Source organism: Selaginella moellendorffii, unplaced genomic scaffold (genome assembly GCF_000143415.4).
Source record: "Selaginella moellendorffii unplaced genomic scaffold, v1.0 SELMOscaffold_44, whole genome shotgun sequence".
NCBI classification, from domain to species: Eukaryota; Viridiplantae; Streptophyta; class Lycopodiopsida; order Selaginellales; family Selaginellaceae; genus Selaginella; species Selaginella moellendorffii.
The window spans coordinates 70,951-86,962 of NW_003314305.1; the positions used below are offsets into that span (position 1 = coordinate 70,951).

General features: G+C 52.2%; 5 protein-coding genes across 5 annotated transcripts; 2 read left to right on the forward strand and 3 right to left on the reverse strand.

The window, feature by feature from the left end:
* Positions 1-1,814: 1,814 nt before the first annotated feature.
* LOC9647381 (protein MEI2-like 5) lies at positions 1,815-5,580 on the reverse strand. The gene is made up of 13 exons (XM_002980301.2): positions 5,419-5,580; positions 4,811-5,191; positions 4,423-4,748; positions 4,200-4,358; positions 4,030-4,143; positions 3,840-3,967; positions 3,705-3,781; positions 3,377-3,649; positions 2,832-3,321; positions 2,693-2,777; positions 2,573-2,641; positions 2,336-2,519; positions 1,815-2,279 (listed from the first exon to the last, which is right to left on the reverse strand). Exons 2-13 carry the CDS (start codon positions 5,154-5,156, stop codon positions 2,242-2,244), a joined length of 2,289 nt encoding a protein of 762 aa, XP_002980347.1. The 5' UTR covers positions 5,157-5,191; positions 5,419-5,580; the 3' UTR covers positions 1,815-2,241.
* An 89-nt stretch (positions 5,581-5,669) lies between these two features.
* On the forward strand, positions 5,670-6,686 carry LOC9647839 (tetratricopeptide repeat protein 1). The gene is made up of 5 exons (XM_002980129.2): positions 5,670-5,832; positions 5,905-6,090; positions 6,153-6,279; positions 6,336-6,449; positions 6,498-6,686. Exons 1-5 carry the CDS (start codon positions 5,698-5,700, stop codon positions 6,611-6,613), a joined length of 678 nt encoding a protein of 225 aa, XP_002980175.2. The 5' UTR covers positions 5,670-5,697; the 3' UTR covers positions 6,614-6,686.
* On the reverse strand, positions 6,648-9,455 carry LOC9647382 (pentatricopeptide repeat-containing protein At3g12770). Its single transcript, XM_002980302.2, has one exon. It carries the CDS (start codon positions 9,453-9,455, stop codon positions 6,648-6,650), a length of 2,808 nt encoding a protein of 935 aa, XP_002980348.2.
* A 550-nt stretch (positions 9,456-10,005) lies between these two features.
* LOC9647841 (elongation factor G-1, mitochondrial) lies at positions 10,006-13,445 on the reverse strand. The gene is made up of 20 exons (XM_002980304.2): positions 12,995-13,445; positions 12,719-12,940; positions 12,523-12,644; positions 12,322-12,472; positions 12,191-12,262; positions 12,048-12,143; positions 11,904-11,992; positions 11,788-11,854; positions 11,691-11,729; positions 11,585-11,645; positions 11,419-11,528; positions 11,290-11,364; positions 11,166-11,234; positions 10,995-11,116; positions 10,811-10,936; positions 10,637-10,757; positions 10,475-10,575; positions 10,362-10,422; positions 10,254-10,307; positions 10,006-10,194 (listed from the first exon to the last, which is right to left on the reverse strand). The coding sequence occupies exons 1-20, from the start codon at positions 13,415-13,417 to the stop codon at positions 10,087-10,089; spliced, it is 2,289 nt and encodes a 762-aa protein (XP_002980350.2). The 5' UTR covers positions 13,418-13,445; the 3' UTR covers positions 10,006-10,086.
* Positions 13,446-13,542: 97 nt separating this feature from the next.
* Positions 13,543-15,991, forward strand: LOC9647842 (la-related protein 6C). The gene is made up of 10 exons (XM_002980130.2): positions 13,543-13,803; positions 13,912-14,474; positions 14,528-14,609; positions 14,669-14,763; positions 14,818-14,889; positions 14,945-15,024; positions 15,084-15,231; positions 15,290-15,358; positions 15,412-15,531; positions 15,582-15,991. The coding sequence occupies exons 2-10, from the start codon at positions 13,923-13,925 to the stop codon at positions 15,894-15,896; spliced, it is 1,533 nt and encodes a 510-aa protein (XP_002980176.2). The 5' UTR covers positions 13,543-13,803; positions 13,912-13,922; the 3' UTR covers positions 15,897-15,991.
* The last annotated feature ends 21 nt before the right edge of the window (positions 15,992-16,012 follow it).

The following is a 16,012-nucleotide window of genomic DNA, read 5'->3' on the forward strand; positions in this document are numbered from 1 at the left end:
GCGAATTTTGTGTTCTTGGTGAAGCCGCTTGTCTTCTCGGGGCCATGCCAAAACAATCTCGTCTTTCAGGTCTGTTTGTTTTGAAATCCCTACAATCAGAGTGTTGTCTCTTACAAGGCTCTCTCTCTCTCTCTCTCTCTCTCTCTCTCCCTCTCTCAGGTGGATGGCACCATCGTCGCTCCAACTAGCGCCAAGGCCTGGAACGGAACGAGCTTGCTCCAATGGATCGAGTTTGCGAGAGTTCACGGATTACTCCTCCAGGGGAGCTGCACTGGCGCGATAAATGGAAATGGCCCTGCGTGGTGGAATTCTTCTTGCAAGGCAAAGGTAAGGGACTAGAAATAAGTTCTCTGACGCCTGGCAAATGGAACTTGCAACTTGATTTCGCAGGGTCACAAGACATCCAAATCCTGTGATATCCCAACTGTAAGTTAGTTCCAACAACTACATACATATTCTTTCAGATCTTACGCTCGGACTGCGTGATAATGTGAGTCCCCTGCCCTTGCGCAGGCTGTACGCTTCTTTGGCAGCAGCAACGTGGTTGTGCAGCACTTGGCCATTGTCAACAGCCCCCAAACGCATCTCAAGTTCGACAGCTGCCAAGGTGTCGTCGTCAACAATGTGACCATCTCTTCTCCCTACACCAGCCCCAACACCGATGGGATTCACCTGCAGGACACACGATACGCGGCCGTGCGGAGCTCCCGGGTGTCAACTGGTAAGCAAACGGTCGAGGAGAAAGAGTTTAAGTTTTTGACAGCTCGAGATTGTGTTGTGCAGGAGACGACTGCGTTTCCATCCAAACTGGCTGCTCCAACATTGAGATATTCGACATGATGTGTGGTCCGGGCCACGGCATAAGGTACCTTGTAGACACACAAGTTTTTCTCACACACTCGCGCTCTCTTGTCCAGCATTGGTGGGCTGGGACGAGGAGGAACCAAGGCCTGTGTATCCGACGTCTCCGTCCACGACGTTGTAGTTCACACCTCCCAGAACGGAGTCCGCATCAAGACCTGGCAGGTTCTCTCGTTTCTTGTTTCGGTTCCTTGTCATACACAAATGCTCGTGCAACCAGGGCGGGTCTGGCTCCGTGAGCAGCGTCCATTTCCACAACATCGCCGTGCTCAACGTGAGCAATCCGATCGTCATCGACCAGTTCTACTGCGACGGCCGGAGCTGCCACAACCAGACATCCGGGGTCTCCATCTCGGACGTTTCCTACAAGAACATCCGGGGCACCTACACGCAGAAGAGCAACATCCACTTTGCATGCAGCGACAGCGTCCCCTGCGTCGGCATCGTGGTGGCCAACGTCGAGCTCCTCTCCGCCAGGGGCTACGACGACATTCCAGCCTTTTGCTGGAATTCTTACGGCGAGATTTTCTCACCCACAGTCCCACAGGTGACTTGCTTGCAGCAGGGCAAGCCCAAGCTCGGTCAGGTGCAATCAAGCTACGATGGCTGCTAGCTTTCCGTTCATTAACTTTGCTAGCTAGTGCTAGAGGTCATGCATCACACATCTCTCCACGCGAGACTGTCACAAGGTTGCGATGCAGGATTTGTATTATAGCCGCTGGAGTGTTTGTTGTGTCCAAACAAAACTTGCGTAAGAGATACATACAAAGACGATGCGCTCCGAAATCTCTTTTGGCAAAAGTGGAAAGCCACCAAGACTTCAACTTCGGCGTGTCAGCTTTAGGTAGGCCGCAGAGCCGAGCTGCAAGAGCTGAGAAAAAGGGACGTCTCCATTCAAAACAGCAGCGCCAAGAAAATGTGCTCCTGTCATTCCCACATGGAAAGTCACCATCCAAGATAATGGATCTCATTCATCTTAGACTGGAAAAAACGAAAGAAACCATTACTACAAAATCTGATGGAGCTACAAAGGTAGAGCCACCACCAAAGGCCTGAAAAACTCTCCCTTCTCTCCAATCCAACCAACTAACGGAGATCAACACTGCCACTGATTGCCGAACACCAAACTTTCTTCTTCTGAACTTTTTACATAAAATCTGCTGCTGCTACCGCGGCTGCCGGATCTTCTTCCATGACTAGCTCATTATTTTTTACAAGCAAAAGGAAGAACGTAGAAAAAGATAAAAAAGGAAAACGAAAGGAAAAAAAAACAACCTCAACGATAGATGGATGAGCCAGTCCTAAGGAATCTACATCAAAACCTTCGCTTGAAGAGGTGCTCATCATCTTCCTTGCCTCTCTGTGTTACCCTCACGTGTTTTACAGTTTCGTCGCTTCCTCGGAACCCATTACAATCCCTGTAACAGTCGTAACCATTAGGAACAATACAACAGAGAAAACTCGAGTTACAAACCGATTTCTTTGCCTGGATCGTCCGGAGTGTTCCCTTCTTCGCCGAACACTATAGGACGACATTCGTTCATCAAGCTCGAGTTCTGGAAATGAGCCACGAGAGCGGCTTTGCCTTGAATTCGAGCATAAGCTACCGATGCAACCTTCTCACTATTAAACTTTTCCCATTTCTTGCCATTAAAAGCCTGGATAACAGACAACGGTAAGCGTCGCGATCCAAGCCTGCTGTGTTGCTTACCTTATAAAACGAGACAATGTAGGAAGGCTCTATCATATTCACAAAAGCGTACCCCACATTGCACTTGTTCTGCGTTGCAGCGCAAGGTTAGTCCAGAATATCATATGACAAATCACACACCTTGAAGTCGATTGGTAAGTAGATAAAATCGTAAGTGCCCTGGTTTGCCTCATCGATCACTGCCAAGAGCATCTTCGACGTGTATCTGCAAACACGAGCCTCAGAACACAAACCACTCGTGACTCTCGAGCGTACTCACTTGTTCGGAATATTTTTAAGCATGAGCGTCGTACGCTTGTCCTCTCCGCTGACTATACGATCCAGGTCCAGGTGAAACTGTTCTTTGTCCGCTGCGTTACTGTCGCCTCTGCGGCTTCTGTGCCGGCTGTTGAATCGGCCCACGCCGCTGGAAAGAGCGCCCTTCGACAAATCACTCTTGCGATCAGGATGACTTCTTGACCCCAGCCTCAGTGACCCTGTAAGCCCAAGGTATCCTCCAGGCGCCGATTGCCTTAAATACCCGCGCCTTCTGTCTCGTAACTTCTCACCGTAAGGTAGGCATCCTACTTGAGGGTAAGCCAGAACCGGATTGAGTAAGTGGCTCTGCAGGCTGCAACCATGAACCTTTGGATGACCATACAAATGAGCTGATGGTGGCCACAGCAACGGAGAGCTCTGCGGAGCATTGCCCCACAGGAAAGGCGAGCTTGGCGTTGTCACCAATCCTGGTCGAGGATTTACTGCCAGGCCTGAGAAACAACACAGAATTGAGATCCACAAGAGGTGAGGAAAGAAAGGCGCTACCTCTATGCTCGTAACCAGGACTCCTATGAAGAGGCATCTCTTCCAGTCCTTCACGTGCACGTAAAGCTGACATGGCCGAGCTCTGCCGAATATGGTTCATAAGGCCGTAGTCAAAATCCGGATACGAGTGATAGCCCAGCCCAACATCACCAGCTTTTCCCATGACGGAGGATGGTGAAGATAAACCACCCGCCAGGGAGTTCCAAGGGTGGCTAAACGACGCAAACTTCGCTTGCTGGTGAAGCTCCCTCAAAGCCTCGCTTTCACTATAGCCTGCAAATGAAGGAAAGTAAATGCTAAGAGCAAAGGAAAAAAAGATTTGTCCAACCTGTCGCGTTGAACAGATGCTGAGACTGCACGAGAGGATCATCGTTATCAACGTCATCGTTGAACTGCAATATTGAGCTGAAGGTGGGGAAGGTGAGCTTTACTAGCAGCGGATAACTTGACCAGCACTTCATACCTCGGGTCCAGTCGAGTTCGCCTGGCGAGTAGATCACGCTTATTCAGAACCCGAAGCGCAGCGCATGCAGCTCGTGAATCATAGAACTCGATGAACCTGTGTCGATGTTTAAGCGGTGTCTCGTGGACCTGCTTACAAAACAAAAACGGCCAGCTTACAAACGCCATGCTTAGCAGTATAGATGGTTTACCTCCTTGATGTCCCCATACACTCCGAAAAGTTCTTTGAGATCGTCGTTTGACACGGCGGGATCGACATTGAAAACCGCAACCATGCCAAGGCTTGTGTCGTATGGGTGACTATCCTGCAAATTGTCCAGTCTCAGTATACAGCGAAAACAAAGATGGTAAGGTAACGCACCTTTGGAAATAAGAAGTGCATCTCCAACTTTTGGCCCCACAGCACCCGGCTCTGGAGCGCACGTATCGCGCGCTTGGCACCCCGCAAATCGTAGTAGGAGACTAAAATCAAACCTTCGGGTTTACATCCAGTGTACAGCGTACGAATGTCACCAAAACGCTGCGCACACGAGGAAGCATTCAAGGTCAGTAAGCCCGCAGGCGGCGATAATTCCGATACTCACCTCAAAAACAGCTCTAAGCTCGTCATCCGAAACTTTACTATCTATATTCCGTACAAAAATCGTGCGCGAAGTCGGTTCTTCGGCAGAAAAGCCATCACCGTCGAGTTCAAGGCCCCCTCCGTTGCTGAAAAAGTCGAGATCCTCTGAATCCTGGGTGCTGGACGACCCCGGTGGCATATCAGTGAGAGCACCGGCCAACAACTCATCGTCGTCAGGAAGCAGACTGCCGATAGCATGCAGCTCCAGTTCTTCCAGAGGAATCTCATTGTCTTCAGGTTCCTCGTCGGCCTCCGATGAGGGCGGCTGTTGAACATCGAGCAGTCCTACTGCAAACACAGGCAAACAATGGTAAGCAGAGAATGAGCGAGGGAGGCTTACGAAAGCTTACGTTTGTTTCGGAACAAGTCAGGCAATGAACTCGAGAAAATGTTCACGCCAATGTTGTCACCTGCCTTGTCGACGGTGGCGGCGGCAGCAACGGCAGCGGCGGCTTCCTGTGTCATCTGTGGGGAAGCAAGACCGGATGGCACGCTCCGGTGCTCGGGCACGTCATCGCTTACCGCCCAGCTCGCGCTCTTCTCCTTGTCCTCGGACCAGTGATCCTCCGGTGGCAACTCGTCTCCCTTAGCAGGCCCCCCACGGAACCAAGACCAGCCCCCGCTCTCAGAAAACGCCATGGAAATGGATGGAGCAGCCGACGTAGCACCGCTGTGGAACGTGTTTCCCGACCCCATAAGCCTCGACGAAGCTCCTCACCGTCGCCCAAAACCTTGAATGGCAAAAAAGACGAGCACGAGTATAAACCCTCTGTATGCGCGAGCTACACAGCTACATTTTGATGCGCTCGCGCGTCGCTAGCTCATCCCCTTTGGATGGAAACTACATGCAGCGAGAGAGCGAGCTGGGAAGGAGGAGCCAGAGGAAAGAAGGGACGCCTACATTCCCTTAAACCCTAATTTCCGGGAGACAAATCGGAGAGACGATCGAGGAACTTACATGGTTCGCGCAGCCACGGCGATAGCTCCTCTTGTCCGCGCTCCGCTTTGCCGCGCGCCCCCTCTCCCGAGCACAAAAACCCTTGCCCTCGTTCGCGCTTAACGAACCATCCCTAGCTTAGCTCTCACAAACATTATACCCGTGCCGAGCATATACCGCCCCTCCCACTTAAATACTTTCCTTCGATAGACCTAATCATCATTTTGCCACATCATATAGTTTATGTCCAATTTCCAAATGATGTTAAAATCGCATCTCTAGGGCTCTTTTATTCCAACAATGGTGAGAATCCAAGAAGAGGAGGAGGAGGAGGAGACGAAGAGGGCGCCCGGCGTCGCCGCCGAGGGGTGGGAGACGGCTAGCGATGGCGAGGATCGGTTCGAGGACGCACTGACGGAGGATCAGCAGCGCGAGGTGAGAGAGATTCCAGGTCGATTGATTGATTGATTGATTGATCCCGATTCCCGACTGGCCCCTTGTTTCCAGAGGGATGTTTCCCTGGCAGAGCGTGCCAAGGCCGAGGGGAATGCGGCGTACGCGCAAGGGATGTATCGAGACGCGCTCGCGGCCTACCAAGGTGCTTTGGAGCTCTTGGCTGACAACAACAACACAAATGCAAAGGAAATCTGCTCAATGTGTCTGTGTAACCGGGCAATGTGTTATCTACAGATTGTGAGGGAGCTTGGGTGTTGCTCTTTTTGATTCTCATCACTTTGCTTTTCTTTTGCTGGCAGGATGAGTACGAAGAAGCAGTTCACGAGAGTTCCAAAGCCATCGAATTGAATCCGGCTTACATCAAGGCATTCTTAAGGAGAGCGCAAGCTCACGAAAAAGTGGACAAGCTAGAAGACTCCCTTGCCGGTAGGCTAAGCTAAGCTTTCTTCCTTGGCGGACAACCTCTTGCTTGATCTTTACAGATATGAAGAAGGTGCTGGAGCTTGATCCGGCAAATAAAGAAGCAGCCAAGGCGGTGAGACGATTAGAACCAGTTGTAGCCGAGCGACGCGAAAAGATGAAAGAAGAGATGCTGGGTAAGCTTTTTGGCTGATGAGAATGGACACTAATAACCTGGACTGCAGGGAAGCTCAAGGAGCTTGGAAACTCTGTCCTGGGTCGATTTGGTATGAGCGTTGACAATTTCAAGAGCGTTAAGGACCCGGAAACAGGCTCGTATTCCATCTCCTATCAGCCATAAGTAGCGCTAGTCGGCCCAATCTGTGTCTGTTTCGTCACCAGTAATCACCACACGAGCAGGTTCCGCTGGTGAAGTGGTGGTAGCGACTCGAGTCTCTCATCAGGATGTCACGTCCAGTCACCTTGGATATCAACTTGGTTGCTGTATGGCAGTCGCTGCAGACTCGGAGGTTCTTGATCACTCTGAGGGGTGATCCACTGGGGGTGCTCATCAGTCCAAATGCAATCGCCAGCTTCTCACTGTGCCTCATGAGCAGCCTCTCCTTGTGCTCCTGGCTCACATCGTGCAGCACCAGCCCTGTGTCAGCGACGTAGCCAGCAGCCTTGATACTCCAGTGAAGCCGCTCCAGTTCCAAGTAGATCTCCTCCGACTTGGGATGGGACTTATCTCCGGCCGAGAAAGAATGCAGCTCCTGGTTCACCTCCACAGCACTGCAGCCGGGGTCTGCTCGTATTCCTTTGTCCAGCATTGTCTTGCGGATAGTGGCGGCCTCATTCCATCGACCAGCAGCAGCATACATGCTCGCCAGAACGATGTAACTCGACGCCACCTCGGGGTCGAGCTGCATTATCCGCTCCGCGCAGCGCTCTCCTCTCTCCAGCTCCTTGCTGTTCTTGCAAGCGTCGAGAAGAGCCATCCAGGTGATCACGTCGGCTTGGGACGTCCTTTCCAGCAGCTTCTCAGCCTCGTCCAGTCGCCCACACCGTCCCAGCAGATCGACGATGCAGCTGAAGTGCTTGGAGGCGGGAACGATGCCGTGGTCGGGTGTCATGCCGGACAGGAGCTCGCATCCTTGCTCGAGTTTCCCACCATGGTTGCAAGCTGTGAGAGCACTGATGAAAGTTATGTGGTTGGGCCTCACGCCCTGCTGCTGCATCGTCCAAAACAGCTTGAGAGCCCTCTCCGCCTGGCCATACTGCGCGTACCCGGCGACCAGGCTCGTCCAAGCGATCACGTCCTCTTGGTTGCTACTCGACTTGTCGAAGATGGCTTGTGCGTCGTCCAAGCTTCCGCACTTGGCATACATGTTGAGCAGCGCGTTTTGGATCACGGTGTCCGACTCAAACCCGTTGCTCACGACACGGGCGTGGATCTCCCGGCCTTGGGCAATGCTCGTTCGGCTAGTACTCGCGTCCAAAACCGCAACGAAAGTCACCTTGTTTGGTTTCACCAGCTTCTCGGCCTCCATCGCCTGGAAGAGCTCAAACGCCTCCTTTCCAAGCCCGTGGTGTCCGTAGGCCGCCAGCATCGAGTTCCAGGTGATACAGTCCCGGCGAGTGGGAGATATCCTTTCAAACACGGCCCGAGCATCAGCCAAGCTTCCACACTTGGCGTACATGTTGAGGGTGGCGTTGGCGACTGCAGTGTCTCCCTCCAGCCCGGCCTCCTCCAGCAGCGACTGAATCCTCTTCCCAATTGCGCTAGCAGTTTGAGGAGGATAGGCAGCACAGGCAGTGAGAGCAGTGATGAAGGTTGCAACACTTGGTCTCACGCCTTCCAGCAGCATTCGCTCGAACAGAACGAGCGCCTCTCGGGGACGGTGGTGCTGGAGATAGGCCGCAGCCATGGCGTTCCACGACACGACGTCGGGACTCTGGATGGCATCAAACGTGGCTCTAGCTCGCGACAAGTCGTTGGATCGAGCGTAAGTGGTGAGCAGCGTCGTGCCGAGAACGTTGTCCCTGGTGGCTGAGACGACCTCCATGGCCTGCTCGAGTACGAATGCGGTGGCCGACCCAACCGGCAGCATGGAGCAGGCATTGAGCACCGAGACGAGCGTCACTCCACTGGGCTTTGTTCCTTCCAAGTTCATCGCGTAGAAGAGCCGGAGTGACTCCTGGGGCCATCCATTCTGCCAGCACGCCGAGATCATGGCCGAGCATGTCACCAGACTGGTGCTGGGCTCCTCGTCGCTCTTCCGGAGGAACACCTCCCACGCGTCGTCGAGGCTGCCAAGTTTCCCATAGCTGTCCACCAGCGCCGTGCGAACGAAGGCCTCCCTCTCGATCCCAGCGCCCACGATCCTGCCGTGGATCGCCCTCACGTCCTCGAGCGACAAGAGCCCCGCCTCCACGCACGAATCCAGGACGCTGACAAAGGTGACGCTGTTGGGTGGCGGAGCTCCGTCGTGGTCCATGTCCCGGAAGAGCTGGAGCGCCTCTCGCGCGGACCCATTGCGGAGGAACGCCGAGATCATGGCATTCCAAGTCACGACGTCGCGCTTGGAAGCTCTTGGCAACCGATCGAAGGCCTGCTTCGCGTCGATGAGGCTCCCACACTTGCTATACATGCTGATGAGCGCATTGCCCAGCACGGAGTTCTCCTCGAAGTCGCGGTCGCTGATCTGCGAATGGATTCTCCGCCCCGCTGCCAGATTGCCCAGGCAAGAACACGCGTTGACGAGCGCGATGAGTGCGTGGCAATTGGGCCTCACTTCCATCCGATCGAAGAGCTCCATGGCCTTGTCGGGGCGGCCGTGCTCCATCCACGCCCGAATCATGGCCGTGCACGAGTAGACGCTCGCGAATCGATCCGCCAGGGCCTCTGCCTCCGCGAGGTTGCCACATTTGGCGTGCATGACGATGAGATCGCTGGCGAGGAAGCTGTGGTTGTGGAGGTCGATGCGCCGCGAGAGGATGTGAGCGTGGAGGCGCTGGCCCTGCTTGAGGGCGCGCAGCCGACCGCATGCCTGGAGGAGGCAGCCGTAGGTACTGGGCGCGCAGTGGCCTTGATCCGCGATGATCCGCGACACTGCCGCCGTTAAATCCTCCACGCCAAGGCGCTGGATTGCTGCTCGTCGCAGTGATGATGCTGCGGCGGCGCCTGGCCGCGCTACCTGCATCGCTCCATCTTGAACCCTGGCCTAGAACCCTGGAAGAGAGAGATTTCCCTGCCATTTTAGGGTTCTTGAGCAAAATCTAGCTCCATTTTAAATTTCTACTCGTGATCCACAGCTGTGACGGTGCTGCTGATGAGCGATTGCGCGTTGCTCAGCCTGGCGCTCATCTCCTCGTTGACGGCATCCACGGCGCGCAGCATCCCAATCTCCTCCTCCCATTTCTCCACTTGCTTCTGGTGCAATCTGCGCGAGAGATCAAGGGAAGAAAACGCAAGCGATCGATAGGAGATCAAGGATACTGGACGACGCTCTCCTCGAACGCGCTGGCTACTTCGGTGAAGAAGGATTTCCCGGCCTCCAAGAGGCCAGACACCTATGTAATCTCGATCGAGCAAGCTCGCGGAGGGGAAATTTATCGCCAAGTACCTGCTGCGTGAACTGCTCGATCTTGTGCTGGATCTGCTGGATGCTGGCTTCCATCTCGGCGCTCGCCTCCCGCTGCCGCTTCTTGCTCGACTCGGGCGATCCAGCCTCCTCCATCGCAAGAACCCTAAACCAAAATGGCGGGGAATTCATCGTTTAAATTAGTGTTGTGTGCTCGTGATCGAATCGATCAAATGATTCCTAGTATTTTTTATTTCTTGTCATCGCTGCCCTTCTTGTGGCTCGTCTCTAGCTGCCTTTGGACCTCGGCCGACACACCCAAGTGCTTGTAGTACTCCATTGTGAACTCTCCTTTACCCTGCTTACCGCGGCACATTTTTAATGTGGACACCTACACAAACTCTGAGATTGACAAACCTGAGTCATTGATCGCAGCGACGTCGAGTATCCAAACATGTTGTTGAGAGGAATCTGGAAATCCAGAACAAAAGGTTAGTTGATACAACTCTGGCACGAAAGACTTACGTGACACGTGATAACCGCATCGTCGCCCTCTTGCTCGCTGTTGACGATCATGCCCTTGCGCCTGTCGCCGCCGTGGTGTTAGAGCAAGAGAAGAACTAACGCTAATGCCATACCTGTTGATGTCGCCAACCACAGGTCCCTGGAACTCCGTGGGGGCTTTGATCTCGACAAGCATGACTGGTTCTAGAATGACAGGATCGGCAGCAGGATAACACTAGACAGCAGAGAGGTATGTGTTCTATCAAAAGTTTATAACAATAAGCGATGTGTTTTACCTGTCTAAATGCGTACAGAGCAGCCAGCTTGAAAGCAAGCTCACTGGAATCTACCGCATGAGCAGCACCGTCGGTCAGGACAATACGAATTCCTTCAACGGGGTGGCCAATCAATGAGCCCCTGGCAAAAGGAAGCAAGCCGTTTTGTCAGCACGAGTACAAACACTAGCTTACGAGTTGCAAGCCTCGATGAATCCCTTTTCGATTGAAGGAATGTAGCTGTTTGGAATTGCTTGACCGACAAGCATATTTTTAAACTCAAACTTGACTTCGGAATCCTCTGGAAGCGGTTCAATGTAGCTGTTTATTTATCCAGCAAGATTAGTATAGTAACTATAGAAAAGCAAGAGAAGCTCACCCTTCCACGCGACCGTATTGACCCTGGCCACCACTTTGCTTCTTGTGTAAATAGTTGAAATCCGCCCTGGTGCTGATGGCCTCTCTGAAGTTCACTTGAGGCTTGCCAACAGTTGCTTCTACCTGATAGCTTCAGCGTCATGAAGAGCAAAACAGAAGTGCACCTGTCAACCTTATATTCTCTCTTCATGCGTTCCACGTAAATGTCAAGATGCAGCTCCCCCATCCCCGAAATGAGGGTCTGAAACGAGACAAACGGTCAGAAAAAATATTATTGAAGCATACAACATCCATACCTGTCCACTTTCCGGATCTAGCTTAACACGGAAGGTAGGATCTTCCTTCTGAAATCGGTTCAGCGCCTTGGAAAACTGCCATACAAAAGAATCAGCTTGTGTGAAGACTAAATAGAAGACATTGTGAACCTGAGCTGATGCATCCTTTGACGAAACAGCGATCGCGAGAGACATGACCGGTTCGGGAACGGTCATCGACGTCATTGTATACCTTACTGAACCGTCAGTGAAGGTATCGCCTGGAAAACCCCAACGATAATAACCTCAAGATACACAAGCAAGCATCAAGTAGAACCTGACGAACACTCTATCCCAAACATTGCAACAATTTCTCCAGCATGTGCCGATTGGATGTCCTGTCCAGCAAGACTGAGCTAGATAAAATACGAAAGACAAGTTACCTCCATGTCATCTGCGTGCATTTTCACCAGTCTTGGAACCTGCAATGGCCAGAGTCACGCTCAGCAAAAGGATAGAATGGCAACCGATGTTACTGACTTTAACTTTCTTGCCAGTAACAACATTGAGTAGATTCTCCCCACGCCTAATTGTGCCTTCATAAATTCTAAACGAAGATTGCTAGATATCAACTTGAAATGAAGAACAGCCATTACCTCAAATACGTCAGCTGTCCAAACCGGCCTTCTTCAAGTTTGAAGGCCAGAGCTACGAAGGGACCAGTTGGAGACCCAGTTATCGCAACCTAGAAACAATAAAACATCAAACAAAACTCGATGTTACAAGTTCATCAGGCTGACCTTTTCTTCCTTCTTATTTTGATCCAAGGCGTAATTTGAGACATCAGTGGGACACGGCAGAAATGAGCACACTCCGTTCAAAAGCAGTTGGACACCCTGCACCAAAACTTTAATTTACAGAACCCAGGAATGATGACCATCACCTTGTTCTTGAAGGCACTACCCATAAAAACTGGAGTGAACCGTAACGCTATTGTAGCTCGCCGAATTGCCGCCTGTAAACCAAGCAATCCTGCCGAGCTCATAACAAAAAAAGAAAATGCAGACATCTTACTTCAAGTTCAGTTGGCGTTATTGGTTCGTCGTTGACAAATCTTTCTGCAAGATCGTCATCAACTTCCGACACAATTTCAATAAGCGCTCGCCGCCTGTCAGCTGCTTCTTTCATTAGCTCGGTAGGGATTTCCTTTTGGACAAGTTTTTCCCTGTAAGAAGATGTTTGTTGAAATTCATCTAAAGTAATAAACACACGAACCCGTGAGCTCCTTCAAAATAAAACGCTCTTTCGTGGATGAGATCAACGAGACCCCGATGTTCGCCCTCAAGACCAATCGGCATTTGCACCGCGGCACAGTTATGGCGCAGCTTGCTCCTAAGCTAATTCGCCAAAAGAAATAAACAATTATAAAGAACGAAAGGATGCAGGGTTTAGATGCACGTAGAGTTTTCACCTGTTCGATAACTCTCCATGGATCGGCACCAGCGCGATCGAGCTTGTTGATGAACGCCAGACGAGGTACATCGTATCTCTTCATTTGCCGGTCTACAGTAATGGACTGGCTTTGCACACCACTCACGCTGCACAGCACAAGAATTGCGCCATCCAGCACGCGCAAAGCTCGCTCCACTTCGATCGTAAAGTCGACGTGCCCAGGAGTATCGATGATGTTGATCTAGAAAGAAACAAAATTGAAACTTTGTAAGGGAATGAAAAACGTCCATCTCACCTGGTGGTCACCCCAAACGCAGTGCGTAGCTGCGGACTGGATGGTGATCCCTTTCTCGCGCTCCAGGTCCATGGAATCCATCTTGGCGCCGACGCCATCCTTGCCACGCACCTCGTGGATGGAATCGATCCGCCCGGTGTAGAACAAGATGCGCTCCGTAAGAGTCGTCTTGCCAGAGTCTATGTGGGCCGAGATTCCGATATTTCGGATCTTGTTCATCGTGTCTCGCCACGACTGATCCACGGGGGCGGGGCGAGCAAGAGCGGCCATGTAGCGCGCCTGGATCCATGGAGAAAATGGAGCAGCCAGAGGAGGAGGAGGAGGATTCCCTCTCGACAGCAGCGCCGAAATCCAACCGGAAGAGAAGGAGCGCTGGTGCCAGACCTGGAATGCGGCATTTGCCGCTCTCCTCGTGCTGCTCATCGCTAAAACCCTAAAACCCGAAATCTAGGGCACACTATAGGCAAAAATGAAAATGTCCGTACGGTAGATAGAAATGGACAACACGACCACGTGTACGGCTGACGTGCCAGTATAAAATGGAGGACATGTAGTGTGTCTAGAAGGGGAAGGAGGCGCGGCGCGACCCTCCCCCTCTCTCTGCCGCCACCGCCACTAGGGCATCATCGCTCGGAGCTTCATCGCCATAGCCACAGACGGAGCGAGTGTCACGCACACACACCGCCAGTCCATCGATCGATCGCTGCCATTCGCGGTCTCCTTCCTCCATTCCGTGGATCGATCCATTGGCGCGGCGGCGGGCGCGGCGAGGGCACAGTTGAATTCATTGCCTGGCAGCCACTGGTGAGGTATGGTTGCACAGAGATTTCTTCTTCTTTCACTAGGGTTTTTGGAATCGTAGCTCCCCCGTTTAGGTCATTCCATCGCTGACGCCGATCGATCCATGGCTGAATCAGGAGGAACCTTGATGCAGCAAACGGAATCGTCATCATCGCCATCGAGAAGCGACAACGCCATGACTGCCGCCGCCGCCGCCACCACAGCTTTTGCTGCTCCAAAGCACAACAAGGTGGTGAATCGCGGGGCTGGCGTCTGGGTCGTAAAGTCTGAGCTCGCAAAGGCAGTGGCAGAAGTGAGCACTGCCAAATCGGATTCGGACATCACCGAAACGCAAAAAGGCGTGGACACACCCAGTGTCGATACCGGATCTGGGAGTGATCCCGGTGTTGTGCCCGAGCAGCAGCAGCAGAACCAAACACTCACTCGGCAGATTTCTCTGAGCAAACTAAATGCTGGAGCACCGGTCTTTGTTCCCAAGGCGACGTCTCCTCAGCCTCCTCCCGCGGCTTTGCAGCCTGGTCAGCCAGGTGTTCTCTCGTTTCCACCAATGCCAGTCCAGCCATCTCCGCCGGAAGCTCCCTCGGTTGTGGACGTGGATGACCAGAATGCTTCGGTGCCGTCGTCCTCTCAGAAGTCGTCTGCTCTCAGTGAAGATACTCGCGCTCAAGTCGTCCAGCAGGTGAAGTCTCGTTGTCTTTTTACATAGTCTCTCCTGCTGACGATTTGTGATAGGTGGAGTTTTATTTCAGTGATGCCAACCTTCCAACAGATAACTACTTGATGAAGTTCATCAAAAAGGATCCCGAAGGTTTCGGTAAGGCCCGCCTATTCTGTTCGTGGAAACAAGCTTTTTACAGCGTTCGTTTTGGACAGTTCCGATACCGATCATCGGATCGTTCAGAAAGATCAAGCAGCTTACAAAGAATTACGGTGCTTTAGCTGCAGCTCTAAGATCCTCTTCCAAACTTGTACGTTGTTCGCACAAATATTCCAGAAGTATCTGAAATTCTTAAATGTTCCAGGTAGTCAGCGAAGACGGGAAGAAAGTGAGGCGGGCTGAGCCACTTGCTGATATTGACCTTGACGAAATCCAGGTAAGCCCTTCTACTGGCTAGAAACTAGCCACCTGATCTGTTTTACGTTATAAAGGGACGAACAGTCGTAGCTGAGAACCTGCCGGAGGATCACTCCATACAAAGCCTAGAAAAGCTATTTGGAACGATTGGAAGGTATGTACTCGCTGATTTTGAGGGCTCTTGTTCATGTTGGACATGTTGTGTTCTGGCAGCGTGAAAATGGTAAGAGTGTGCGAACCAGGATCTGCAAACAGTGTCAATAATGCTGCATTGGCGAAGCACTCTAAAACCGACAGAGTTGTTAGTAATAAGCTGCATGCTCTGGTAGAGTACGAGACTCTTGAGCAAGCCGAGAAAGCTGTAAGTCATGCGGATAATGTTTTTTTTTCTACTTGGATTATCTTATCGGCTTGCTCAGGTTGCGGAGCTGACTGACCAACGAAACTGGAGGAGCGGTCTTCACGTACGTCTTCTGCTCAGACGAATGGTATGGACTTTGCTGTGGATGAAGTTGAGGAAAAACTCTTGGAGTGTTTTCAGTATCCTGCCAGCAAGCACAATCATGGAGCCAAGGGCCGAAAGTCTTCGACGGACGAAGAGGATCTGGAAAGTAAAGGTGAGGGCGCCTCAGAAGCATCACCATCGACAGATGAAACAACGGTACTGGCATTTTTCATCCCTTCTCTCGTCACTGACTTTCGTGTTCTTAGGCAACGGGAGCTCCTGACACGGAGAAAGACAGCGCAAAGCGTGGAGTTCAGCAGCAGGCCGGGGGAAGAGGTCGTGGACGGGGGGGCCGAGGGCGAGGGAGAGGCGGAGGAGGATTGATCAACGCCAACGGTGGCATGCTGGGGACATCTCCACAGATAAGTTGCAGCCCTTCCATTGGCGAAACGATGGTAGCAAAGCCGCCGCCAGGCCCTCGAATGCCGGACGGAACTCGGGGCTTTAGTTTTGGGCGTGGAAGTGGTGCTGCCGCCACTGCTGTTGCCAAGGCCAGCCAAGCTCGCCCTGGCTCGCTATGATCTCCAAGGGGCTATAAGCGTTTCTAGGTGCTTGGTCAAATTGAAATACATATAATAGCTTGGATTTTGGCTTAATATAAAGCTTGGTGCTGTAACGCTGTTGCAAAGGGCCGCCC

Bases quoted from the DNA above. Each gene is read 5' to 3' on its own strand.
- LOC9647381 (XM_002980301.2), bottom strand. From the start codon at position 5,156: ATGGGGTCGGGAAACACGTTCCACAGCGGTGCTACGTCGGCTGCTCCA. The intron at 3,782-3,839 runs GTATGAAGTGCT...CCCCACCTTCAG, and splicing joins CGAACTCGACTGGACCCGAG to CTCAATATTGCAGTTCAACG. The intron at 2,280-2,335 runs GTTTGTAACTCG...CGACTGTTACAG, and splicing joins CGATCCAGGCAAAGAAATCG to GGATTGTAATGGGTTCCGAG.
- LOC9647839 (XM_002980129.2), top strand. From the start codon at position 5,698: ATGGTGAGAATCCAAGAAGAGGAGGAGGAGGAGGAGACGAAGAGGGCG. The intron at 6,280-6,335 runs GTAGGCTAAGCT...TGATCTTTACAG, and splicing joins GCTAGAAGACTCCCTTGCCG to ATATGAAGAAGGTGCTGGAG. The intron at 6,450-6,497 runs GTAAGCTTTTTG...CCTGGACTGCAG, and splicing joins GATGAAAGAAGAGATGCTGG to GGAAGCTCAAGGAGCTTGGA.
- LOC9647382 (XM_002980302.2), bottom strand. From the start codon at position 9,455: ATGCAGGTAGCGCGGCCAGGCGCCGCCGCAGCATCATCACTGCGACGA.
- LOC9647841 (XM_002980304.2), bottom strand. From the start codon at position 13,417: ATGAGCAGCACGAGGAGAGCGGCAAATGCCGCATTCCAGGTCTGGCAC. The intron at 12,473-12,522 runs GTTCGTGTGTTT...ATCTTCTTACAG, and splicing joins TATTTTGAAGGAGCTCACGG to GGAAAAACTTGTCCAAAAGG. The intron at 10,758-10,810 runs GTAAGCTAGTGT...TCCTTTTGCCAG, and splicing joins TTCATCGAGGCTTGCAACTC to GGGCTCATTGATTGGCCACC.
- LOC9647842 (XM_002980130.2), top strand. From the start codon at position 13,923: ATGCAGCAAACGGAATCGTCATCATCGCCATCGAGAAGCGACAACGCC. The intron at 15,232-15,289 runs GTAAGTCATGCG...CGGCTTGCTCAG, and splicing joins TTGAGCAAGCCGAGAAAGCT to GTTGCGGAGCTGACTGACCA. The intron at 15,532-15,581 runs GTACTGGCATTT...TCGTGTTCTTAG, and splicing joins CATCGACAGATGAAACAACG to GCAACGGGAGCTCCTGACAC.